Source organism: Mus musculus, chromosome 9, assembly GCF_000001635.26.
Source record: "Mus musculus strain C57BL/6J chromosome 9, GRCm38.p6 C57BL/6J".
NCBI lineage: Eukaryota > Metazoa > Chordata > Mammalia > Rodentia > Muridae > Mus > Mus musculus.
The window spans coordinates 51,103,269-51,125,539 of NC_000075.6; the positions used below are offsets into that span (position 1 = coordinate 51,103,269).

Consider the following 22,271-nt stretch of genomic DNA (forward strand, 5'->3'; position numbering starts at 1 on the left):
CTGGGGGGGGGGGGGGGGGGGCTCTTCCTGGCCTTTTTTTTTTTTTTTTTTTTTATGTTAAGGCCGGTGTATACCGATTCTCTTTACACATCACTGAACCGTTTTTGCTCTGGCTCTTACACACAGGTAGCCGAACGGTCCCTAAAGGAGGCCGCCGGTCTCCGAGGGTTACTTGCACTTAGACCTCGTGCTCCCGGCCCTTTGCTGACGCATCCTGGCTCCGGCCTCGGCTTTCTGCGGAGTCAGTGGGGCTGCAGCGCTGGCTTCTCCTCCCGCGGGCGGCGGGTGATGCTGTGCCTTGTTTTGATGGCAGTGGAGTTAGTGATTGTCAGCACCGCACTACAATCAGCTAATTACACTGCCTACAAACCGAGCACCGGGCGCCCGCCACTGCAGCTCCCGAGGGTCGGGCCCCTCGCCCCCTTTCGCCACGGTCGACAGGCGAGGGCGGCGGAGCGAGAGGTGCCTCAGGCTCCCGAGGCCCCTCCACACCCAGCAGGGCCGCGCGCGACCCCAGGTGAACCCCCAGGCGCTGAGGCCCCCTGTCCCCGCCGTCCCCCCCGAGACCCCCGACTCAGCCCGGACCCCAGGGCATCCGGCCCGAGTCCTTCTTCCCGCAAGCCGGGTCTGACCCGCCTCCAACAACTTCTTCACGGCTTCCAGACCCAAGTCTAGAGCCGGTTCTGTCCAGCCCGCGCGCCCCGCAGCTCCTACTGGCCGAGTGACCGTGGCTCAGCGACCAACCGCCCTTGGAACCCCGAGGCCGAGGGGGCGGGGCGAGTGGGGGAGGGGTGGCAGAAGCTACCAGAAGGGGCAATGGGAGGGCTCCTGCAGAGCCTCCTGGGAAGGGGCCGGGGAGATGGAGAGACAGATTCTTGAGAAGTTTATCTTCACAGTGTAGTTACTGCTACATCGAAGAAAGAAGCGCAGAGACCTACATCCATCTCTCCTTCCCAATATATTGCCCAAGAAGCCCCAGGCCTCCTCACTGTTCATATGCCCATTCTCAGAAACCGCTTCCCAGGCGTCTCATCTGGAGCCTTCCTGCCTGAGCAGGCCTGGGCACTCATACCTGCAGGATTGCCCTTGCCTGTACCCAAGTTCTTTCTTAGGACTACCTCTTACAGGGCCATACAGTGAAGTGTGGGCCACTCTTCTGGTCAAACATTGAACCAACACCCTTGTTGGTAGGTCAAAGTTGTGGCCCTTATAAGATCAAAGACACAGTTTTGATGATCTCCCCGTGAGCCTTGAGGATATCTAGTCTCACTTTGGGCTCCTGTTTTATTTAAATGTTACAAATCCAGCACCTAACAGGCGTTTGTCTTACTACCCATCAGACAGTCTAGGTGGTAACAAAATGTGAACACATTATTTATTACTCCAGACAGTATAAAGTTGCTAAACTGATAGATTTTCCTAATAGAAAAAAACAGGTATGGGTGGGGGTGGGAGGTGTGCCAACAAGAGCTGACAGACACCATCATGGAGGAGGTGAGAGTTCAGGTAGATCCTTGAAGCAAGGGTAGATTTGGACATTAAGGATGAGGTCTGTAGAAGCCCGAGAAGCCATATCTTCTGTCAGTTACATTCCCCTTGTTTTTGCTATTTTATATCTGATAACGGGGTGCGTGTTTGTGTATATTGGGAATAGGAGGCGCTGAGGGGACAGCATTTCTGCGCCATCTTCACTAATATTTCTTTCCTTTAGTCTTTCCTCTCCTTTCCTTTAATTAATTGAGCCCAGAGAGGATATACAGTATTCTCTGATTGCAAACTTTGTGGAATTCAGTAGGAAGTAGCCGTCCCAGACTGTGGTCTTCCTGTATGCTGTATGACACCCATTTGTATTGATCCAACAGTCTTGCAGTCTACAAAGGGACATTTCTTAGCTATACACTGATACCTGTAAGCCCAGCAAATGGTCTTGTAGATGCCACTAATTACATGAATATATGCCAATCATCAGGAACATTCAACACAAATTCCAAGTGGAAACCATTAAAACCCAAGAACTTCCCAAGAATAAACTTGTGTATATTTTAACATTATCTTTGAAAGTAAAAGACAATGTTTTTTTCCTTCAGAGTCATTGTTTTATGAAGGCTTAAGTGAAAGGAAAATGAAGTAGAAAATGCCAGATTATTATAAAATTAACTTATGAAAGACATTTGTAAATAACTATCTTGTATTCAGTCTTCTTGTATTTGAGAAAAGTATAATGTATCCTACAAAAGGTCATTTAAACGTTCAAATATAAATAAAAGTAGTAGAAATAGCCTCCATCCCATAAACACTATGAAGAGTTACAAGTTTTAGGAGGACATCATTAAAAAATCATTTATTTTGCATTTTGCTCAATTTCACTCCATGTGTCATGCTTCCACCCAGCTTAGGGATTTTCTCTATTAGTAGCATCTTAAATATCTTACCTGAGTTTTATTGCTTCCATCCAAAGCTATCATTGCATAAACTGTCTTGAAATTTAGACTAAATTTTTTTCTTCAATGATAAAAAGTAAAATGATGAAAAAAAAATGCGTGTGCCCTAGTTCTGTTAGAAAGCAACAATAGAAAAGAATGTCTGTTCTTAGGGTTGCTGTTGATCCTGCCCACAGTTACTAGAGAAACTCCAAGGATCTTATTGCATCTGCTGGTCATGCCTAGGCATGTCTAGAGACCAGGGAGACTCATGTTTTAATCTAAGTAAGAATGCCTGTGGTGTGGTTAAAATGCCCAAGCAGACCATTACATTTGGTTAGATAGATCCAGGAAGGCACCTTGAGGAGGAGCTGTTTACTGCTTTAATTTCTGGGTTTTTGTTGATCTGGGAGATGGGGTAGGACCTTTGAGGAGATGGGTTGATAGTATTGACCGGAAGGAAACCATGAAAAGTATCAAAAACAAGAACTTCCTGCGTGAATCTGACAAATTTATCTTGACTTAATTTATGACTCCTGTAAAAGGGCCATCGAGAGATGACTTCCTCCTGTCAGTACACACAGCACATCGTCTGTACACGTCCTCTTTGTTTTTAGATAGGGACTCAATTAGCTCAGGCTGGCCTTGAGCTCTTGTTCTTCTTGATACAACCTCCCAGTTGCAGGCTATTTCTGCAGCATTTGAAGGTTCTTGTTAGGGAGGAAAGAATGAAGGACACTAATTAGAAAGCAATGATCTTTAGCCACTTCTTTTAAAACATTTCAAAAATGCATACTTTCCTAGGAAATAAAACCATGCATTTTTTTATGCAGACTATCAAATGTCAGATGACCATATTAATATTCACGATAGTATGCTTAGGAACTAGTTTATAAGTTGAAGCAAGGCTGAGTTGAAGTCAATTTAGCCCTTGAATAATTACAAATCAATGAATCTGTTTAATCATAGTGGGTTGTCATCTGAGCTAGAATGAACTGCCAGCAGCTCTATACCTCTGGTTTCAACTCAATGAACTCTCATTAGGAAAAGTTCTCAATTAGCTTCTTGTTTCCATTTCTCAATTAACCAATAGTTTTGCTTTCAGTATCAAATGTTAATTTACTTTTTTAGGAACAATCTAACAAAAATAGCTTCCTAGTTAAGGTTGATGGAGCTCTTACTCCAGAAACAATTCTTGTCTATTTCTCATCTCTAGGGAACAACAGTCTCCAGAGATGTGGTTTAATTGGAGGGATAGACAGTTTGTTTGTATAGATAATTAATATAGTTAAATTATGTTAATCATATTAATGCATCATAATATTAATATATAAATTATTATATTAATGCATAAAATGTTTAGATAATATATTTATATCACATAAAATATATTGAATGTCTAAGTACTTAGATTACTAAGTGCTTAAGAAATCTTGAATTCGAGTGCTGTTATTGTTAACATTTGGGGAAAACATAATTAAAAAGCACCAAAATATGGGACAAAAATAGGGCTATATAGAAAAAAAAACCAGCATTGACTGAATTATAGTAGGAGGTAGGCATGAGAGACTAGAAACGTTAGCGTAGGGAGTTTGAATATCATTCTGGCTCTCGGAGAGCCCCTGATGCCTACAAAGTGTATGTTGTTTTATGGGGATTAAAGTATCATGGATTACAGAGGGGGCTGAGCTTCAATGTAGGAGATGATTTTTAACAGATGCACATATGGAATGATAGAGGAAATACAGAATAAGGGATTTTGTGAAAGAAAATGTTTAGGACTTGATGTCTGATTAACCATTTAACAAGATCAGCTGCTAACTCCAGGGACAAATTTGAGGAGCTGAGGGAAACAGAATCAGAGGATGTTTATAACGAGTTGAGTTTGGGTCTAAGCAAGGCTGGGTTTGGGCTATGGATGAACATCATAATGAAGGTAAGTATTTAAACTGGAATTCTGGAAAGAAGTCAGAATTAAGAAGAGGGATTAGCAGTTTTCTGAAACTGTGAAAATTAAATCAAAGAGTTGAACAAAGTCCATGAAGGGTGTGGTAGCTTATTCTTGCTTGTTATAGTTCTTTCAGGAAGGAGGAAGTAAGTGACCAACAGTGGAATGCCCTCCTCTCCTTTTTAATCCTGGAATGGAACCCAGATACATGTTAAGTAGATGGTTTTCTCCAAGGTGCACGTAGACAGATGAACTTCCCTGACTGTAGACTGGCTCCTGCCACTTTAAGCAGATCTCAAGTAGATTTCCTGGTTTGTAAAAGTAATTTTGGGGTTTCAGAGTAGCTAGCTGGTTGTCTGAGTGTGTTGCTGAAGAGTTCATTTTCCTTAAGAGGTCCTAGTAGGTATTCTTAAGTCTGTGAAGCCCAAATAGGAAGCTACCTGTCAACTAATCTATTTGCAAGCATGCAATCAGTGTCTGCCTTTCTCAGAGGCGTCACTTTGTGCACAGTTATTCATTGCAGTTGTTTTTACTGTCCTCATTGAGCACTTAAGACTTCTTGATTCCTGTATCGAGCGTGCATATAGTTTAACAATTATACAACTCATTTCTTTATTTTCTCTAACTCATAACGTGTATCTCAAGGATTTCATTGTGTTTATATTTAGCTGAACTTATGTTGTCTCCTCCCCTCTTGGTCCATCCACAGCGTGTTTAAAGCTCAGGCCTATCTCCAGGAAAAATATCCCAAGGTGCCTTTAGAGCTCATCTTCTTTCTGTTTCTTCTTCTCTACTTTCTCTTGAACTCAATATACTCAGTTTATAGTTAGTATCTTCCATTAATAAACATATCAATCACCAATACTTTCCTTACTTGATTAGGACAGCATCCAATGTTGTCACACATACAGACACATTTATTACATCAGTGCACACTGTGTGTATAAACAGTTCTGCACACTCCAGTGTCACACATACAGACACATTTATTATGTCAGTGCACACTGTGTGTGTAAACAGTTCTGCACACTCCAAATTACTTTTACCTTAATGTCTTGGTTTTTCACTTACAACTTGGAAATTGTGTTTCAACAATTATTGGAGTTTTTTTTAACTGCAGTTTGAATTCAATGAAATTGGGTTTATAGAGAGAGTATAAAATACACTCATTGTTTTATGAAATAATGCTTCGTATTTTGTTACCAGAGACAAGCTTTCACTGACAGTACATTTTTTCTAAAACATCTATATGCCCCTTACTCTTATTAGGTGGGACATGCATTTTCAAATGAATACATGAGTCTAGAAATATAACTTGAAATCTAAGGAATGGATGTTAAAGAAATTAAATAGGAGCCAGATATGGTGGCACGTGCCTTTCGTTTCAGTACTCAGGAGGTAGAGACAGACAGACCTCTGTGAGTTCCAGGCCAGCCTGGTCTACATAGTAAGTTGTAAGCTACTCAGGGCTATACAGAGAGAGACTCTGTCTCAAAAACTTAAGTAGGGCTGATTATAATCCTGTTCATCATTTCATAAATCCATCAAATTTAATGTTCATATTAATTTAATGTTACATATTTTTGAAATTACTTTTCTGAAGTAAAATACCTGAATACACATATTTACTGGATGTACAATCAACCCAGGTGCCCATCAGTGGATAAACAGAAAATTAAAATATAGTATATATACAGCTATAGTACTTAGCCATAAAGAATGAAATCATGGCATTTGAAGGGAAATGGATGGGAATATCATATTATGTGAAATAAGCTAGACACAGAAAGACATGTTGTAACTGAAAAAGAAAGACCTGAGAGAACAAGGCAGTTTATGAGGTGTGGGAAGGGTAAAACCCTTCAGTGAAACACACCAATTTGTTCAATATGCCTTAACAATTACAGTATAGTTCACAGCCCTGTCTTAAACTACTATAATCATAAATAAATTCATTTTATAAAGTTTAATTAAAATCAAGAAGAAACATGTAGGACCAAATCATATTTCACTTCTTAATAAAAGTTTTTTATTATTTTGATTAGTGTGTGTGTGTGTGTGTGTGTGTGTGTGTGTAAGTGCCACGTGTGTGTGGATGCTTCAGAAGGGTAGATTACATCCAGATCTTTTAGAGCTGGGGTTACAGGTGACTGTGAGCTGCCCAACAACATGGGTGCTGGGGACTGAACTTGGGTCCGAGAGCAGCAAGCACTCCTAACTACTGAGTCATGATGCATTTTGGGGTTTGACTATACCTTGCCTTGTCAATCAGGTTGGACTCAGTATTTTAATGGAGAAATTGAGTTTTGGAAACCTCTTTGCACAAGGCCATTTTTGTATTCTACTCACAGATAGAACACAAAGGAAAATGTATCTTTCTTAATCACAGGTATAACACAAAGGAAGATGTATCTTTCATTTTACCCCATTCTTTCTGATCATTGTCATTTAAATAGCCTGGAACCCCACTTCCCCCATGTCCTATGGCACCCTACCCAGGCTTAGCCCTCTTATCCAAACCCCAGAGGTCAGAACACCAGGATTATATGCTATGGATAAATCATCTGACATTTAAAAAAAAAGAACTCCTTAAAGACAGTATCTTAAGCAAGGGAATGGCTGTCTTTTAATGGGATCTGTAGACATTATACATGAACAGCGAACAGATTTTATTTTTAAACTTTACATTTTAGCATTTTCTAGCTAAGTGAGGTTAAAACTGGCCATACCTGCTGTCTCAGCACTTGGGAGGCAAAAGAAAAGAAGATTGCTGCAATTTGAGGCTAGCCTGATATACATAGTAAGTACTGAACCAGTCAGGGCAACATAGGAAGCAATTTCGAATGAAAACAAACAAAAATCACAAAATCTGGCAACCAAACAATAAATCAACTAAGAGATTTTCTTGGGCTGGTCCATGTTGGATCTATGTTCTTATATCTCTTCTTTATAAAATTATTTAAAATCACATTTATTTATATGTGTGGGCATAGGTAAACTATAGCACACGTGTCATGTGGAAGGAAGAGGAAATTATGGTAGATGATTCTCTACTTCTACCATGTGGGCCCTGGGCACTGAACTCAGGTTGTCAGGCTTGGGGACAGGTGACCTCACTTACTAAGCCATGTCCTTATCCTCCTCATATCCTTTCAATAGACTAGACATTTAGTTGTCACTGGAAATTCAATTTTAACCTTAACTAATCAGTATTTTGTTTTGTCCTGACTTTACTGAACTCTTTATTTCAATATTTTCTCGGTTACTAAGAACTTGGAGCCATTTTGTGAGTATCCCATTTTAGAAAACACCATGCTTAAGCAATAGCTTGTGCGTGTGTTTGGTTTCCTTCTCTAGATTACAGAACTCTTGAAAGGGAAGGTTGAGTCTTGTGTTTTGTTTGACCCACTCGGCACACAGCAGTGTCTAATATCAGTGGGCGGCCAGTAGGACACCAGGCAGTGTTAGGGAAGCAGAGGAGACTGACAGATGTCGTCCATTCGAGGGAGGAAACAGAGGTCGGGAGTTTGAAGTCGTAAGTAACCGAAGGAAGCATTGGGTAATGTTTACACTCTACTTGATTGTTCCTCCCTGAAATATAAGTACATTATTATTATATGACCCTGTTCACACCTCCCAAGGCCTGCTTGGACCTGCTCAGAAAATAATGTTAGGGGAGGGCTCAAAACGTCAGCCGCGCCTGTGCCCCACCAACTCAGTGTAGCCGAACAGCCTGTCATCTGGTAAGGAGAAAGAAAAGAGTTACTAAGCACGTGGCATCACTAATTTAATAACGCAAACAGAAGGCACTATCAAAGGAAAAGAGTGTGCTTGCTAATGTCTGTGTTGCTTTGGGTTGAGAAGCCAGTTCTAGTTCAGCAAAGCGCAGTGAGTCTGAAGTTTTTGTCTTGCCATTTCTTTTTTTTTTTTTTTTAATTAATTTTTTTTTACATGCGCATTTGTGTTACAGTTCTTTTTTTTTTAAATTAGGTATTTTCCTCGTTTACATTTTCAATGCTATCCCAAAGGTCCCCCATACCCACCCCCCCAATCCCCTACCCACCCACTCCCCCTTTTTGGCCCTGGCGTTCCCCTGTACTGGGGCATATAAAGTTTGCAAGTCCAATGGGCCTCTCTTTGCAGTGATGGCCGACTAGGCCATCTTTTGATACATATGCCATTTCTAACATGATTAAAAACACTGTTTGCAAATGTTAGCCTGATAAATGGCAAGAGAAGATGAGAATGGTTCCTGTGAATTACTATACTAATCTCAAGGCATTGTTGGGTAATTAACTATGTAAAATCACATTTAGAATCTCCTTGACAGCCAGGTGATGGTGGGGTTAATGACCTTCTCCTGTACTGCACATTACAGGGGGGGCATTGACAGTCTTGATGTTGAGGACTGGCATTTCTCCAATGTTATTCAAATGGCCGAGCACCTGGGAAAGTTGTTGCTGTTATTGATACATGACATTCTGCTATTGATCTCCATAGAATTGGAATTTCTGGAACTTTGGACAAAAAGTGACCCACTTTGCTGCGTTGAGTTGGTGTTTACAGATATTCACAGCCATAGGGGTGTTTACCTATTTGAAAAGGGGGGACACACTGTATCAAATATGAAAGATCTTACTACATGGGTAGTTTTTGTAGAAGCGAATGAAGTAATTTCTAAATTAAATAAAAATGCTAATGTGAAGGTTTTACTTGTTTTCAGTTCAATCACAGTGCCAGGGGATAGGAGGCCGTCTTCGGTGTTTTTAAGGTGATTCCAAGCCATAGCAGTTTGGGAATCCTCTGCCAAGAGTGAAGAATGAGAAATATATTGTGCATTACTAAAATAAACAAGCCCCAGTTTCCCTTTTGCTTTGTTTGCATATGTGCTGGACATGGAAGACATATAAATACTGAACTGAACTAACCTTGATTTGATTTTAGGTAGACATTCTTAGACGACCAGGTACTCAGCCATCTATCTCAGGGGTCCCTGTGTATCTTAGTGGTTTCTGTCTATCTCAGTGGTCCTTCTACCATTTACATTTTCACACCTCTTGTGCATCAAGTATATTTTAACATGTAGGACAATCCCTAACATCTGTGTTATATCTTAATCCACCACTGCTAAGTTTGACACTCATGTCACTCCAACATGCCTGGAGCTATCCAGACCCATATTCTATTACCCCTAGTCATGAGGTATTTACTCCAGCCAGGATGTGAGTATACAGACTCAAATTTCACTTTATACTCTCCTTCTTTCAGAACATGCCTAGTACCAAATGTCTGTGGCTGAGTCCTGTAAGAACCGACTCTGAGTTGGGAGTTGTAGGTGGGAAGCTTTAGGGAAGTGAAAAATATGGGGTTGGGTAGACAGAGACTCCATCAGTGACCAAGTGGCATCAGGGGCCCTGTCTTGTCTTCTGGGGAAACCATAGAGATACAACTCTGGCCCTTCAGAGTTGCAAATTGAACCAAAGGGGTCAGCTTTCATAAACATTGCAGCGAGTAGGCAGCTTAGGTTGTGCACCAGGGATCTTGACCCCAAGCAGGGCAAAACTCTCAAGTCTCACTGAACAGATTGTTATATGTTGTGAAAGCTGGGATTACTTAGAACAAGAGGGCCACGACTGGTTAAAATTCTTTTTTTTTTTTTTTTTTTTTAATGATACTACCACTGTCTTAGCAGATTAAGAAAACCTTGATGGATTTGAAAAATAACTGGTGAGATCTTCATTTTACTGCCGACTCTTTACACTGTATATGACTGGATCGGTTGCTTGAAGAGAAAGAAACAGCAATTGCAAGAGGTAATGCCCAAGGCTTTGTCTAAGCCTTTGCTGGGTCTTATTCTGTTCACCTGGGATCTCAGAAGGCACAGGTGGTATTCCTTATTTATTTATTTATTTATGTTTATTTTTATTTTTTTTTTCGAGACAGGGTTTCTCTGTGTATTCCTGGCTGTCCTGGAACTCACTCTGTAGACCAGGTTGGCCTCCAACTCAGAAATCTGCCTGCCTCTGCCTCCCAAGTGCTGGGATTAAAGGCGTGCGCCTCCACGCCCATCTATAGGTGGTATTCTTATTAACTTCACAAATGACAGAAAGCCAAAAGAGAGAATCAATTAAAAAGCAAGATCTTGATTCACTGTAGCAGTAATCCAAGTTTAACATGTGCACAGGAAATATGGCTCATTGGTTGAGTACTTATCGAGCATGCTCTAGGCTCTGCACTTCAGATCAGTCAGTTAACCGACACAGTGACATGTGATAGTATAGCTGCAATATGAAGTTTTCTGTTCTAACTAACTGATGCAGCATTAAAAAGGTCAGAGTAAAATAAGTATAAAATCATTTGTAGTAGTTATTAAGACAGGCAGCCACTCTGAGCATTTTATGCCAGGTGGTTGTCTGTGTAATACTTTGCACACAGATCCCTATAAACATAGTCAAATTGCTAGCAGAAGCAATGATATCTAACATTTATAGAGTAGTTACTGAGTCCCAGGTGTTGCTCTAAGCATTTCATACTTAATCCTCATGATAGGCCCCCGAAGTGGGCACTGTCATTTTCTCCTTTGTGTACACGAGGCAATGGAGGATCAGAGTGGTAGACTCACCGGCCAAAGTCAAGCCCTGGAGGACCAGGATTCAAACACACAATACTGATTTTATTTCTGCTTTGTATCTTCTTTTTAACTGTTCCTCTGTACTGCCATCCTGCAGGCTTCTGGCCAGGTATATTAATTACCTACTGTAATCTTGAACAACCCTGTGAAACTGTGTTTAAACCTCACACTCACTGATAGGAAACTGAAAATTATGAAGATTTGAAACCAGTTGTCAAGATTATGAGGATAATGAGGAGTTTGCCTCTCTCTCTCTCTCTCTCTCTCTCTCTCTCTCTCTCTCTCTCTCTCTCCCTCCCTCCCTCCTCTCTCCCCTCTTTTCTTTCTTTCTCTCTCTCTCTCTTTCTCTCTCTCATTTTATTATTGAGGTAAAGTCTTTGCTAAAACTCGTTATGTAGGCCAGCTGCTTTCTGAACTCAAGGTCCTCCACTCCCAGCCTTCTTGAGAGCTGCAGCTTCAGGTGTGTGTCCCACTCCCTACACTCAGATAACAGATTGTGGGCATGTAAATTGCAAATTCACAACTCATCAATGTTCTACTGGAGGAGAAAGTCTGGACAAAACTAGTGGCATCTCTGACAAAAGAGGACTTGCAGACCCAGTATGAGGGAGTAGTGTGATATTGGAGGCAAACAGGAGAAGGCCACCTGCTGCTGCATCCAAGGACAGTGTTCAGGGCAAGGCAGGCAGCTGTCCCATTCTGGTCCTTATCAGTTGACACACCAGGAGCATTGTGAGCAAATCCTTTAACAGAGGATGCCTGTCACACAGTGTGATGCGCACCCATATGCGAGCTTGCCACACTGCACTTCCTGAGCAATACATCCACGGGAAGACACAGAACGACAAATAGCTCACAGTCAGAATATCCCCTTGTGGTAGAGGATTACTTGCAATCTGTATAGTTCCAGTGTTGAAGATTAGGTTGCATAGGCACAACATCAAAGTGATGGATTTGTCTCCTTATAAGGTCTGGCTGTTATTTGGAGTTTTTTGGATATGAAGTAGGTTTTCTGGTTAGAGAGTCAGTTCTTTCTCACTGTTGAAGAAACTGACCAGCAATTATGGGTTACACACACAGACACACACAGACACACACACACACACACACACACACTCCTGTGAAATTGGATATGAAGAATCATCTGGAGGAACTGGTTAAATATTGAGTAGTAGGCCATACCTTGCCTTTAGAAGACCACTTAAGTAGATCTGAGACTAATGTCTAGGAATCTGATTTCCTAACAAGCAGATCAGTAAGCTCTAACCAGGAGCCCACTAACTTACTCCTTAGGAATGATTGAGAATCAACTTGTCTACTCATTCTACAAATGAACATTTGATTAAAAAAAAATTAACAAAAACCAGTATGTAGTCAACATAAGGATGGGTAACAAAAATATTGGCTTAGGTTTTTGTTTTTTAAATCCAATAATAAATTCTTTACTGTGTTGGCAAAGATGAAATTATTGGAAAGTGTAATATATAGAAAGGGAGAAGACTAGAGTTTTGCTATTTGTCATAAGTTGTCACATATTATTAGCAAAACAGAAAAAATAAATCCATTTTTTAAAATCTTTAAACACTTTAGAGAACAGTTTAAAATTGCCCTGGGGGAATCAGATGAGTCCTTGGAAAAGCTGTGTGATTATTCTAGTGGATAGCACCTGTGTGGGGTGAGCAACCAATCGGCCTTAACAGGCAGGCATATATGGAGTAGTCCCTAACCTCACCAAATAGGTATGGGTCAGAGTTGGCAACAAGTAGTGTAGCTGGCTCTCTAACTTTGGACCACTTTTTGTAGAGACCAGAGAAATCTTTCTAGCAAGTGTAATGTGTTTTTATTAATCTTTTACTGTGCAGTTTTGTAAGCCACATTTTCCAACGGCGGTCCTCTGAAGCCTGAATATTTGACTCTATGTAAGTATGTTCTTAAAAGGTGGCTGCTAGCATGCTCTACTCTCCAGGTTGGTAGCTTGGTACTTATGTAGCATCTTAATTGGTAAAGTGCTTTAAACTTTAGAAACATTGTTTCTCTTGTAGAAAAGCATGAAAAGAGGGGGGCTGAAGATGTAGTTTGTTGTATTGATATTCTCAGTTCACATGGGATTTTTTCCTACCTCAAAAAAACGATTTAAGTTTAAGGCATATAAAATCTCCATCTAGTAGTTAACTATTGCTGCTAACTTAAACCGTGGCTCCTCTGTGGTTCTGTCTTGCTTTCTTCCCATGGCTTCAGGTCTCTACACAGACTGCTTTGGAATCATGAGAGACGAAATTGCAACAGCAGTTTTTTTTGTCACAAGATTGGTGAAAAAGCATGAGAAACTGAGTACTCAACAGATAGAAACCTTTGCACTAAAGCTGATGACCATCTTGTTTGAAAAGTACAGAGGTCACTGGCACCCTGACTGCCCTTCCAAGGGGCAGGCTTTTAGGTGAGAGCTCACATGACCAGGGGAGAGGGGAATCGGGTCACCAGTAGCATCTGCAGGGAACACGGCAACTTGTGTTTTCTGTCTCCAAGTAAGGGGCCTTTGCTGGGCTTCTGTTAGTTTGTTTGAACATGGCTTTAAGGAGGTGTGACAGATGATGTATAGTGAACGCTACAGACCTGTGTAACTAGGTGCATTAGAGAGTTTCTCATTCGTTTGCCAAAAAAGACAGACTGTGAATGGTGACCTAACAATGTGATCTAATGTCATGCCACCCATTCTGAGCCACTGTAGCAAAAAGCTAATGAAGCTTTACTTTCATTTGCAAGCATGCTGGATAGAGGAGGATAAGAAGGTGTGGGTAGGGCAAGAGCTGTACCCCAGGATGTGTGATTTCCTGCTGAAATACTCACCAACATGCCTTGCTTGCTTTATATCCTCCTCAGGTGTATCAGGATAAACAACAATGAGAATAAAGACCCTGTTTTAGAAAGGGCTTGTGCTGAGAGTAATGTGAATTTTTTTCATCTGGGACTTCCAAAGGAGATGACCATATGGGTCGATCCCTATGAGGTGTGCTGTAGGTGAGTACTTTCGTGGTTGCATGCTTGGTGTTCCCAGAAACCTTAGGTGGTTTAGCCAGCTCTGTGTACCTTTATGAAAGATGATGCCCAAAGCATTGGCTTAGCAACAAGGACACTGTTTGATCATGGTTTGAGATGCAAACTTTTACTAGCCAACACACATTTCCATTAGGGATGGTTGACTTGGCAAGCACAAAGGCGCCGCAGTGTATTTGCAGTATGACTGGGGTCATTGCAGCCTATTGCATACTGCAGATTTACAATTTTAAGCACTGTAGGAAGTGTCAGAAGGATCATCTGACATGGTGGACAATTCAGTCCATTAATTGACCCAAAAGAAACAAAAGATTTTTTTTGTTGTTGTTCTTTCTGACCAATTAAAGGATATGGTGACAGGATATGCTTCCTGACTATACACCATTATAGGAGCTTCAGGTTATAATATCATTCAATATGCTTCCTTAAAAAGCTAGGGCCTTTAAAATAGAGATCAAATTTGTGAGAAGTTGAATCGCTAATGAATATTTTCTTTTCCTACTTAGGTATGGTGAGAAAAAGCATCCCTTTACAATTGCTTCTTTTAAAGGTAGATGGGAGAACTGGGAGTTGGCTCAGCATGTCAGCTGTGCAGTTAACAGAGCCACGGGAGACTGCTCCTCTGGCACATCTTCTGATGAAGAAAGCTGCAGCAGGGAGGCCCAGATCATCCCCAAAGTGAACAACCCAAAGAGCGTCTACCAGGTTGTGTGCAGCATCGTATGCAGTATTGTGTGCAGTATGCCTTCTCTCTATTCTAGAACATTCTAGAAGGAGCAGAAATGGGGAGATGGTAAAGATAAGTCCTCTTCGTGATGTCAGTATTTGGGCAGAATCTTTTCTGTCTCCCTACCCCTTGACTATTTTCACCACGTGGCTGAGTTCTTGAGTGTGATGTGATCTTTTGTTGCCCTGTTTATTCACAGAGCACTTGAAAGCACCTGGGTTTCCTTCTACATTAACTTCAGGTTCAATTGTATTAGTGTTTTTTTTTTTTTTTCGTTTTTGTTTTTTAAGTTTGAGACTCCCTAATTAGCCCAGGCAAGCCTGCAATTTATGATCCTCCTGTCTCTCACCTGCTTGAGTTCTATGATTAAACGTGTATGCATCCTCACTCAGTTTAGTAGATTTTTTTAAAATCAAAATGAACTAGCATGATAGATGCCTACTTAGATGCTGAGCCCAGTTCTCAGTCCCATCTGGTTCCCTTTTCTTTTTGAGAGATAGTCTCACTAATTTCCCCAAGAAAGCCATAAACTTTTAATCCTCCCTCTGCTTTCCAAATAGCTTACATTAAAGGCGTTCCTAGAACACAGCTTAAATGTTTTTAGTTTCATTTAAGAATTCATTGTAGGTGCTGGAGAAGTGGCTGAGCAGTTCAGGGAACATGCTGCTCTTTCAGAGGACCCAAGCTCCTCCCAGTACCCACTTTTGTGGCTTATAACCAACTATAACTCCAGTCATAGTAGATCTGACACCCTCTTCTGGCTTCTGCTGGCTCCACTGAAGAGCACCAGGCACGCACATGGTATAGATACGTACTCGGGCAAAACATCCAAACACATGAACGAAAAAAATCACCTCGTTAAAGATTAAAAATTAATGATGATCCTCAAGGCATGTAAAATGCTAGAAATCTCCTGTCGGTGACTGTTTACTTTGATTTCTTAGTTTGTAATCCCTGTGGCTTTCAAAGGCCTTTACTTCTGAGAAATAGGCTTATAGTCTCAAGAACTACCTATTAATCCAGTGACCTTCATAAATTGTTTTTCTTTGTTTTTCCTTCCCAGGTTGAAAATTTCAAACAGTCATTGCAGCCGTGGTTCTGCCTCCCCCGTAGAAAGCATTTGGCAGATGGTCGTGGGTTCCTCCCGGGGGCTGCTTGCCACCCAGTGCCCAAGAGCTCTAAGTGGTGCCGGCCAGCTTCGCGCAGGGTGGACAGATATCACTGGGTCAACGCACAACTGTTCAGTGGTCAGACAGCACCAGGAGAGCCTGGAGAAGAGGCCTTGTCTTCCCTAAAGCAAAAATGAGGCTAAAGCCAAGAAATGCCCCCAGTAGAAAAAAATGCCTGCTTCAGGAATGTGAGCACAGAAGGCTGTCCTTGCACACAGACCAGCACTTGACTTTTAGCTACTTTTAATTCTTATTTAACTTTATGTAAAATTTTATGAACACTAGTGAATATAGGTGCCTAGAAAAGTGATAGAACAGAGATGTTGCCGGTGATAAAATAAAATGAATTATAGGAAGGAAGACTTGAAATAAATACTCTTGTGTTTTTAACAAACTTCTAGTTCAGTTTGTTGCAAGACAGTTTTAAGTCTTGTTTTAATCATTGTTTTAAAAGTAGGTTTTCAACTAAGGAAGATTGATCCTGACAAAATCCCCTCTGGACTTGTCTTTTTTTTTTTTTTTTTTTCCTTGTAACCAGTCTATTTTATAAATCTGTTAAAAGCTTGGTGGAAAATTTAAAGATAAATCCCTTTTTATGTCTTTTTAAAAGTTTGATTTACAACTGAAAGTGAGTAGATTTACTGATATCATCTATTTTATAAAAGTGGTACTTGCTTCTAATAAAGTATTCAAACTAAGCCAAGAAATATGATACCGAAAGAAATATGAATTCCTATTAGCAAGCCTCATGTGACCACTAGTAACACTAAATGGTGGCCATGTTGCAGATTTAAGAATGCATATAAACATTCTTATTGCATATAAACAGATTTAAGAATGGGTACACGCGTAGCTGGGCGTAGTGGCACACACCTTTAATCCCAGCACTCGGGAGGCAGAGGCAGGCGGATTTCTGAGTTCGAGGCCAGCCTGGTCTACAGAGTGAGTTCCAGGACAGCCATGGCTACACAGAAAAACCCTATCTTGAAAACAAAACAAAACAAAAAACAAAAAAATGGGTACACCGGGCTTCCAGATGTCTCAGTAGGTGGAGGGACTTGGAATCAAGCCTGTCAGGTGAGTTCAAGTCTCAGGACACACATGGTGGAAGGGGAGAACGGACTCCCAGAAGTTGTCTTCTGATCTCCACATCATACCAGGGCAGCTGCATGCCCTTGCCCAAACATGTAGATGTGTATGGGAGTGAGTGTGTATGTGTACATGTGTATGCACATGTCCCTGAGTGTACACTTGCTTGTGTACACAGGCCCAGAGTCTGTGCTGGGTGTCCCTTCATTGCTCTTCTCATTTTCTGAGGCCAGATCGCTCACTGAACTTGTGCTTGCTGATTGACTAGACTGTCTGCTTTGCAAACCTCTTGTTTCCACCTCCCCAGCGCTGGGCTCAGGTGGTAGTGCCTGACTTTTTAGGTCGTGCTGAGAATCTGAACTCAAGTCATGTTTGCACAACAAACACTTTAGTCATATCCATTACCCTAGCTCCCGTCCATGTCATAAAAAAACAAAAAATTTAAAAAGTCGTATGTATGAGTGTTGGCCTGGTGTATATATGTGCACCACTTGTATGCCTGGTGCCCGTGGAGGCCTATGCTGAGCCTCTGAACCAAGGTGGATGGATACCTCCATCTTGGGGTATCCAACTTTGTCCCCTTGTGCAAGATCATCCAAGCTGGGCATTTTGACCATTTACACTCCCCCATGAGGGGGCAGAGACCCACAGGTTAATATCCAGGTACTCCCTACCATCTGTTGTGTATAACAGTGCCTTTTATTTTTTTTTAAAACGTGGCCTTCAGGAGTTGTTATAGTAGGCAGGAGAAGACTAGGGGAGAGAGCCTCTAACTATGTGGGCACAGGGAAGCCTTCATCCTTGCTGGGTAATGTTTTTCAGGTGTGGTCTGTTGGGGGAGGGGCACCACACCCCTGTAGGTAACCCTTCACCTGTGCTTTATAAGGAAGCCTCGTAAACTCCTTTGTTCTCTGAGTGAACTTTAGTGGAATCATGCCTCAGCTGGTCTTTGCACTTTAGGAAAACGGTATATGCTGCTTACCTCTTCAGGGAAGGAATTTTAGCAACAAGGCCACACAGGAAGGCATCAGATCCCCTGGAACTGGAGATACAGAGCTTCAATGTGGGTGCTGGGACCCAAACCAAGCAGTCGGTGTTCTTAACTGCTAAGCCATCTCTCCATAGGCCATGTCATTTTTAATGTCAAGATGTAATACACACACACACACACACACACACACACATATATATATTCTTTCCATGGATAGTTATTCACATAGATCTTTGTTTATAATTCCATTTTAAATGGTTTGGTGCTCACTAAGAGTCTTTTGTATCAAACCTATTTTGTTAAATTTTATGAAAAGACTTTTCTACAAATGGCTCATAGGTGTGATCTAAATTCAACTGTAGGTTGGTTTGTTGTTTGTTGTTTTTATTTTGATCTTGCAACCTCATTTTCTCCGTGCTGATGTTTCTGGCAATGCACGTTGAAGGGAGGAAAAAACTAACTCAGGCCAATTTGATTTCTTGGAACTCCTTGCCATGCACAAAAACTGTGCACATTTTACTTTCTTAAGTATCTGTCTTGTCCACCAATCTGGAAAATTAATTCAGTGTATTTGACTCAAATATTTCAGCTAGCCATTCTGTATTGGTTTTTCTTGGAACATTGGATCTGCACAGATGCTATTTATTTATTTATTTATTTATTGCAATCATCTTTTCTATTGCTGTGACCTAAGCATCTTGTACAAGAAAGCATTTAATTGGGCTTAGGGTTCAGCTGTTTTGACTCCGAGATGGTCAGGGAAGGTATGTGTGGCAGAGCAGCTGAGAGTTCACATCTTAAGCAGGAAGCAGAGAGCACCCTGGGGTCTGGCAGGTGGCTTTGGAAACCTCAACCCTGCCTTCTAGAACACATCTCCTCCAGAAGGGCCCCGCCTCCTAATCCTTCCCAAGTGGCCACCAACTGGGAATTAAGTCTATGGGGACCCATCTCATTCAACCCCCACAATACAGCACTTTGACCTTTGTGTATATTGTTCTTCATCCATTTTCATGGATACCGCCATCTTTAAATAAAGGATCTCTCTTTTCTCACCTGTTTATTTAACCACTTTCATTTTTTTCTTTCATTTTTCTTTAAGCCATATTATCTTAGGCCTCCCTTCTGTCAACTTGATTCTCAGTCTTGCTCAGACTGTCTCTTGTTTCTACACTACTTATTAGTTCTAAAATGTTTTGGATTTTAATTTGTGACTTTCTTTATAGTCTGCATTGTATTTTTAACCATCTAGTTATAAGTGTTTCAGCCACTGTTTTTAAGTATAAGCTATGAAAATAAGCTTTCTTCTGTGGCACAGCTTAAAATTTCTATCCCATTGGATTCTTCTGTATTTTATGTTAATCATCTTAGTTGTATATCCATGTAATTACCGTGCTGGCCGTTTCCTTGTCCCTGTTTGCTGTGGACAGCTCTGTGGAGCATTCTCAGTACTATAGCACAGGGAGGATGATTCTGTCTTCAGTGTGGGCTTATCTGTCGTAGTTAATCCTCCTTCTTAGAGCCTAAAAGTGTTGCTGTTAGAGTAAACCAAGCTCTGTTGTTTGGCAATATAATAGCAATGAGCAAAAGGACTTGGGATAGAAGGGTATGTCATCTGACAGTGCAATGTTAAAGGAAGTCAGGGAAGGAACTCTGGGCAGAACTCAGAAGCAGGCTGTGAAGCAGAGGCCACCAAGGAAAGCTGCTTCTCCTCAGGCTCACATTTGGTTACCTTTCTTATGTTTCCTAGGACCACCAGGGGTGAGAGAGCACCTACAGTGGGCTGGGCCTGCCCGTATCAATCACTACTCAACAAAACCGCCCCACAGACTTGCCTATAGGCCTGTCTGAAGGAGGCATTTTCTTTTGTTTTTTTTTGTTTTTTTTAATGTTTGTAGAACATGATTTTAATATTTTCAACTGTTAATAGTCAACAAACAGAATAATTATTGTAAGATATATTTCATTGTTATGTCTCCCTTTTCATTTCTGATTTTATTAATTTGGATACTGCCTCTGTGTCCTCTGGTTAGTCTGGCTAAGGGTTCACCTATCGTGTTGATTTTCTCAAAGAACCAGCTCCTGGTTTGGTTGACTTCTTGTATAGTTCTTTTTGTTTCTATTTGGTTGATTTCAGCCCTGAGTTTGATTATTTCCTGCCGTCTATTCCTCTTGGGTGTATTTGCTTCTTTTTGTTCTAGAGCTTTCAGGTGTGCTGTGAAGTTTCTTTTTAGAGGCACTTAGAGCTGAGTTTCCCTCTTACTACTGCTTTCATTGTGTCCCATAAGTTTTGGTATGATGTATCTTTATTTTCATTAAATTCTAAAAAGCCTTTATTTTTTTCCTTTATTTCTTCCTTGGCCAAGTTATCGTTGAGTAAAGCATTGTTCAGCTTCCATGTGTATGTGTGTTTTCTGTTGTTTTTATTGGTATTTAAGACCAGCTTTAGTTCATGGTGATCTGATAGGTTGCATGAGATTATTTCAATCTTCTTGTATCTGTTGAGACCTGTTTTATGCCTGATATATGGTCAGTTTTGGAGAGGATACCATGAGGTGCTGAGAAGAAGGTATATTCTTTTGCTTTAGGATGAAATGTCCTACAAATATCTTTTAAATTAATTTGGTTCACAACTTCTGTTAGTTTTACCGTGTCTCTGTTTAATTTCTGTTTCCATGATCTGTCCATTGCTGAGAGTGGGATGTTGAAGTCTCTCACTATTATTGTGTGGGGTGTGATGTGTGCTCTGAGCTTTAGTAAAGTTTCTTTTATGAATATGGGTGCCCTTGCATTTGGAGCATAGATGTTCAGAATTGAGAGTTCATCTTGGTAGATTTTTTTCCTTTGACCAGTATGAAATGTCCTTCCTTATCTTTTTGGACAACTTTTGGTTGAAAGTTGATTTTATTCAATATTAGAATGGCTACTCCAGCTTGTTTCTTGACACCATTTGCTTGGAAAATTGTTGTCCAACCTTTTACTCTGAGGTAGTGTCTGTCTTTGTCACTGAGGTGTGTTTCCTGTATGCAGCAAATGCTGGATCCTGTTTATGTATTCAGACTGTTAGTCTATGTCTTTTTATTGGAGAATTGAGTGCATTGATGTTAAGAGATATTAAAGTGTTTGTTACTTCCTGTTATTTTTGTTGCTAGGGGTAGAATTATGTTTCTGTGGCTATCTTCTTTTAGGTTTGTTGAAAGATTCCTCTCTTGTTTTTTCTAGGGTGTAGTTTCCTTCTTTGTGTTGGTGTTTTCCATCTATTATCCTTTGTAGGGCTGGATGTATGGAAAGATATTGTGTACATTTGGTTTTGTCATGGAATATCTTAGTTTCTCCGTCAATGGTAATTAAGAGTTTTACTGGGTATAGTAGCCTGTGCTGGCATTTGCGTTCTCTTAGGGTCTGTCTGACATCTGCCCAGGATCTTCTAGCTTTCATAGTCTCTGGTGAGAAGTCTGGTGTAATTCTGATAGGTCTGCCTTTATATGTTACTTGACCCTTTTCCCTTACTGCTTTTAATATTCTTTTTTTGTTTAGTGCATTTGGTGTTTTGATTGTTATGTGACAGGAGGAATTTCTTTTCTGGTCCAGTCTATTTGGAGTTCTGTAGGCTTCTTGTATTGTATGTTCATGGGCATCTCTTTCTTTAGGTTACGAAGTTTTCTTCTATAATTTTGTTGAGGATATTTACTGGCCCTTTAAGTTGGGAATCTTCACTTTCTTCTATAGCTATTATCCTTAGGTTTGGTCTTTTCATTGTGTCCTGGATTTCCTGGATGTTTTGTTAAGAACTTTTTGCATTTTGCATTTTGTTTGACTGTTGTGTCAATGTTTTCTATGGTATCTTCTGCACCTGAGATCCTCTCTCTCTCTCTTTTTTAGATATTTTCTTTATTTACATTTCGAATGTTATCCCCTTTTCCTAGTTTCCCCTCTGAAAATCCCCTATGCCCTCCTTTCCTCCCTCTGCTCCCCAACCCAACCACTCCTGCTTCCTGTCCTGGCATTCCCCTATACTGGGGAATAGAATCTTCGCAGGACCAAGGGCCTCTCCTCCCATTGATGACCAACTAGATTATTCTCTGCTACATCTGCAGCAAGAGCCATGATTCCCACCATGTGTTTTCTTTCATTGTTGGTTTAATCCCAGGGAGCTCTGGGGGTACTGGTTAGTTCATATTGTTGTTCCTCCTATGGGGCTACAAACCCCTCCAGCTCCTTGGGTACTTTTTCTAGCTCCTTCAT

General features: G+C 40.9%; 2 protein-coding genes and 1 non-coding gene across 8 annotated transcripts in view; 1 reads left to right on the top strand and 2 right to left on the bottom strand.

The window, feature by feature from the left end:
- Hoatz (HOATZ cilia and flagella associated protein) overlaps positions 1-2,566 on the bottom strand; it is a 24,525-nt gene extending 21,959 nt beyond the window's left edge. The window contains exon 1 of the mRNA XM_030244326.1: positions 2,433-2,566. The gene's annotated coding sequence lies outside the window, so the exon portion shown is untranslated. The remainder of the gene's footprint in view (positions 1-2,432) is intronic.
- Btg4 (BTG anti-proliferation factor 4) overlaps positions 1-16,656 on the top strand; it is a 17,778-nt gene extending 1,122 nt beyond the window's left edge. Inside the window, exons 1-7 of one of the 6 annotated variants that reach the window (XM_006510499.4) lie at positions 74-1,187; positions 10,058-10,181; positions 12,862-12,918; positions 13,238-13,436; positions 13,880-14,017; positions 14,560-14,758; positions 15,844-16,656. In XM_006510499.4, coding sequence (XP_006510562.1) covers positions 13,264-13,436; positions 13,880-14,017; positions 14,560-14,758; positions 15,844-16,086 — 753 coding nt within the window. In that variant the 5' untranslated portion in view covers positions 74-1,187; positions 10,058-10,181; positions 12,862-12,918; positions 13,238-13,263 and the 3' untranslated portion in view covers positions 16,087-16,656. Of the gene's footprint in view, positions 1-73; positions 1,188-10,057; positions 10,182-11,337; positions 11,969-12,732; positions 12,919-13,237; positions 13,437-13,879; positions 14,018-14,559; positions 14,759-15,843 lie in introns of those variants that run through there. The other 5 variants (XM_017313490.2, XM_006510501.4, XM_006510500.3 and 2 more) reach the window with 5 other exon arrangements.
- On the bottom strand, positions 294-377 carry Mir34b (microRNA 34b). Its single transcript, NR_029655.1, has one exon. It is a non-coding gene; the product is annotated as a microRNA 34b (primary transcript).
- Positions 16,657-22,271: the final 5,615 nt, after the last annotated feature.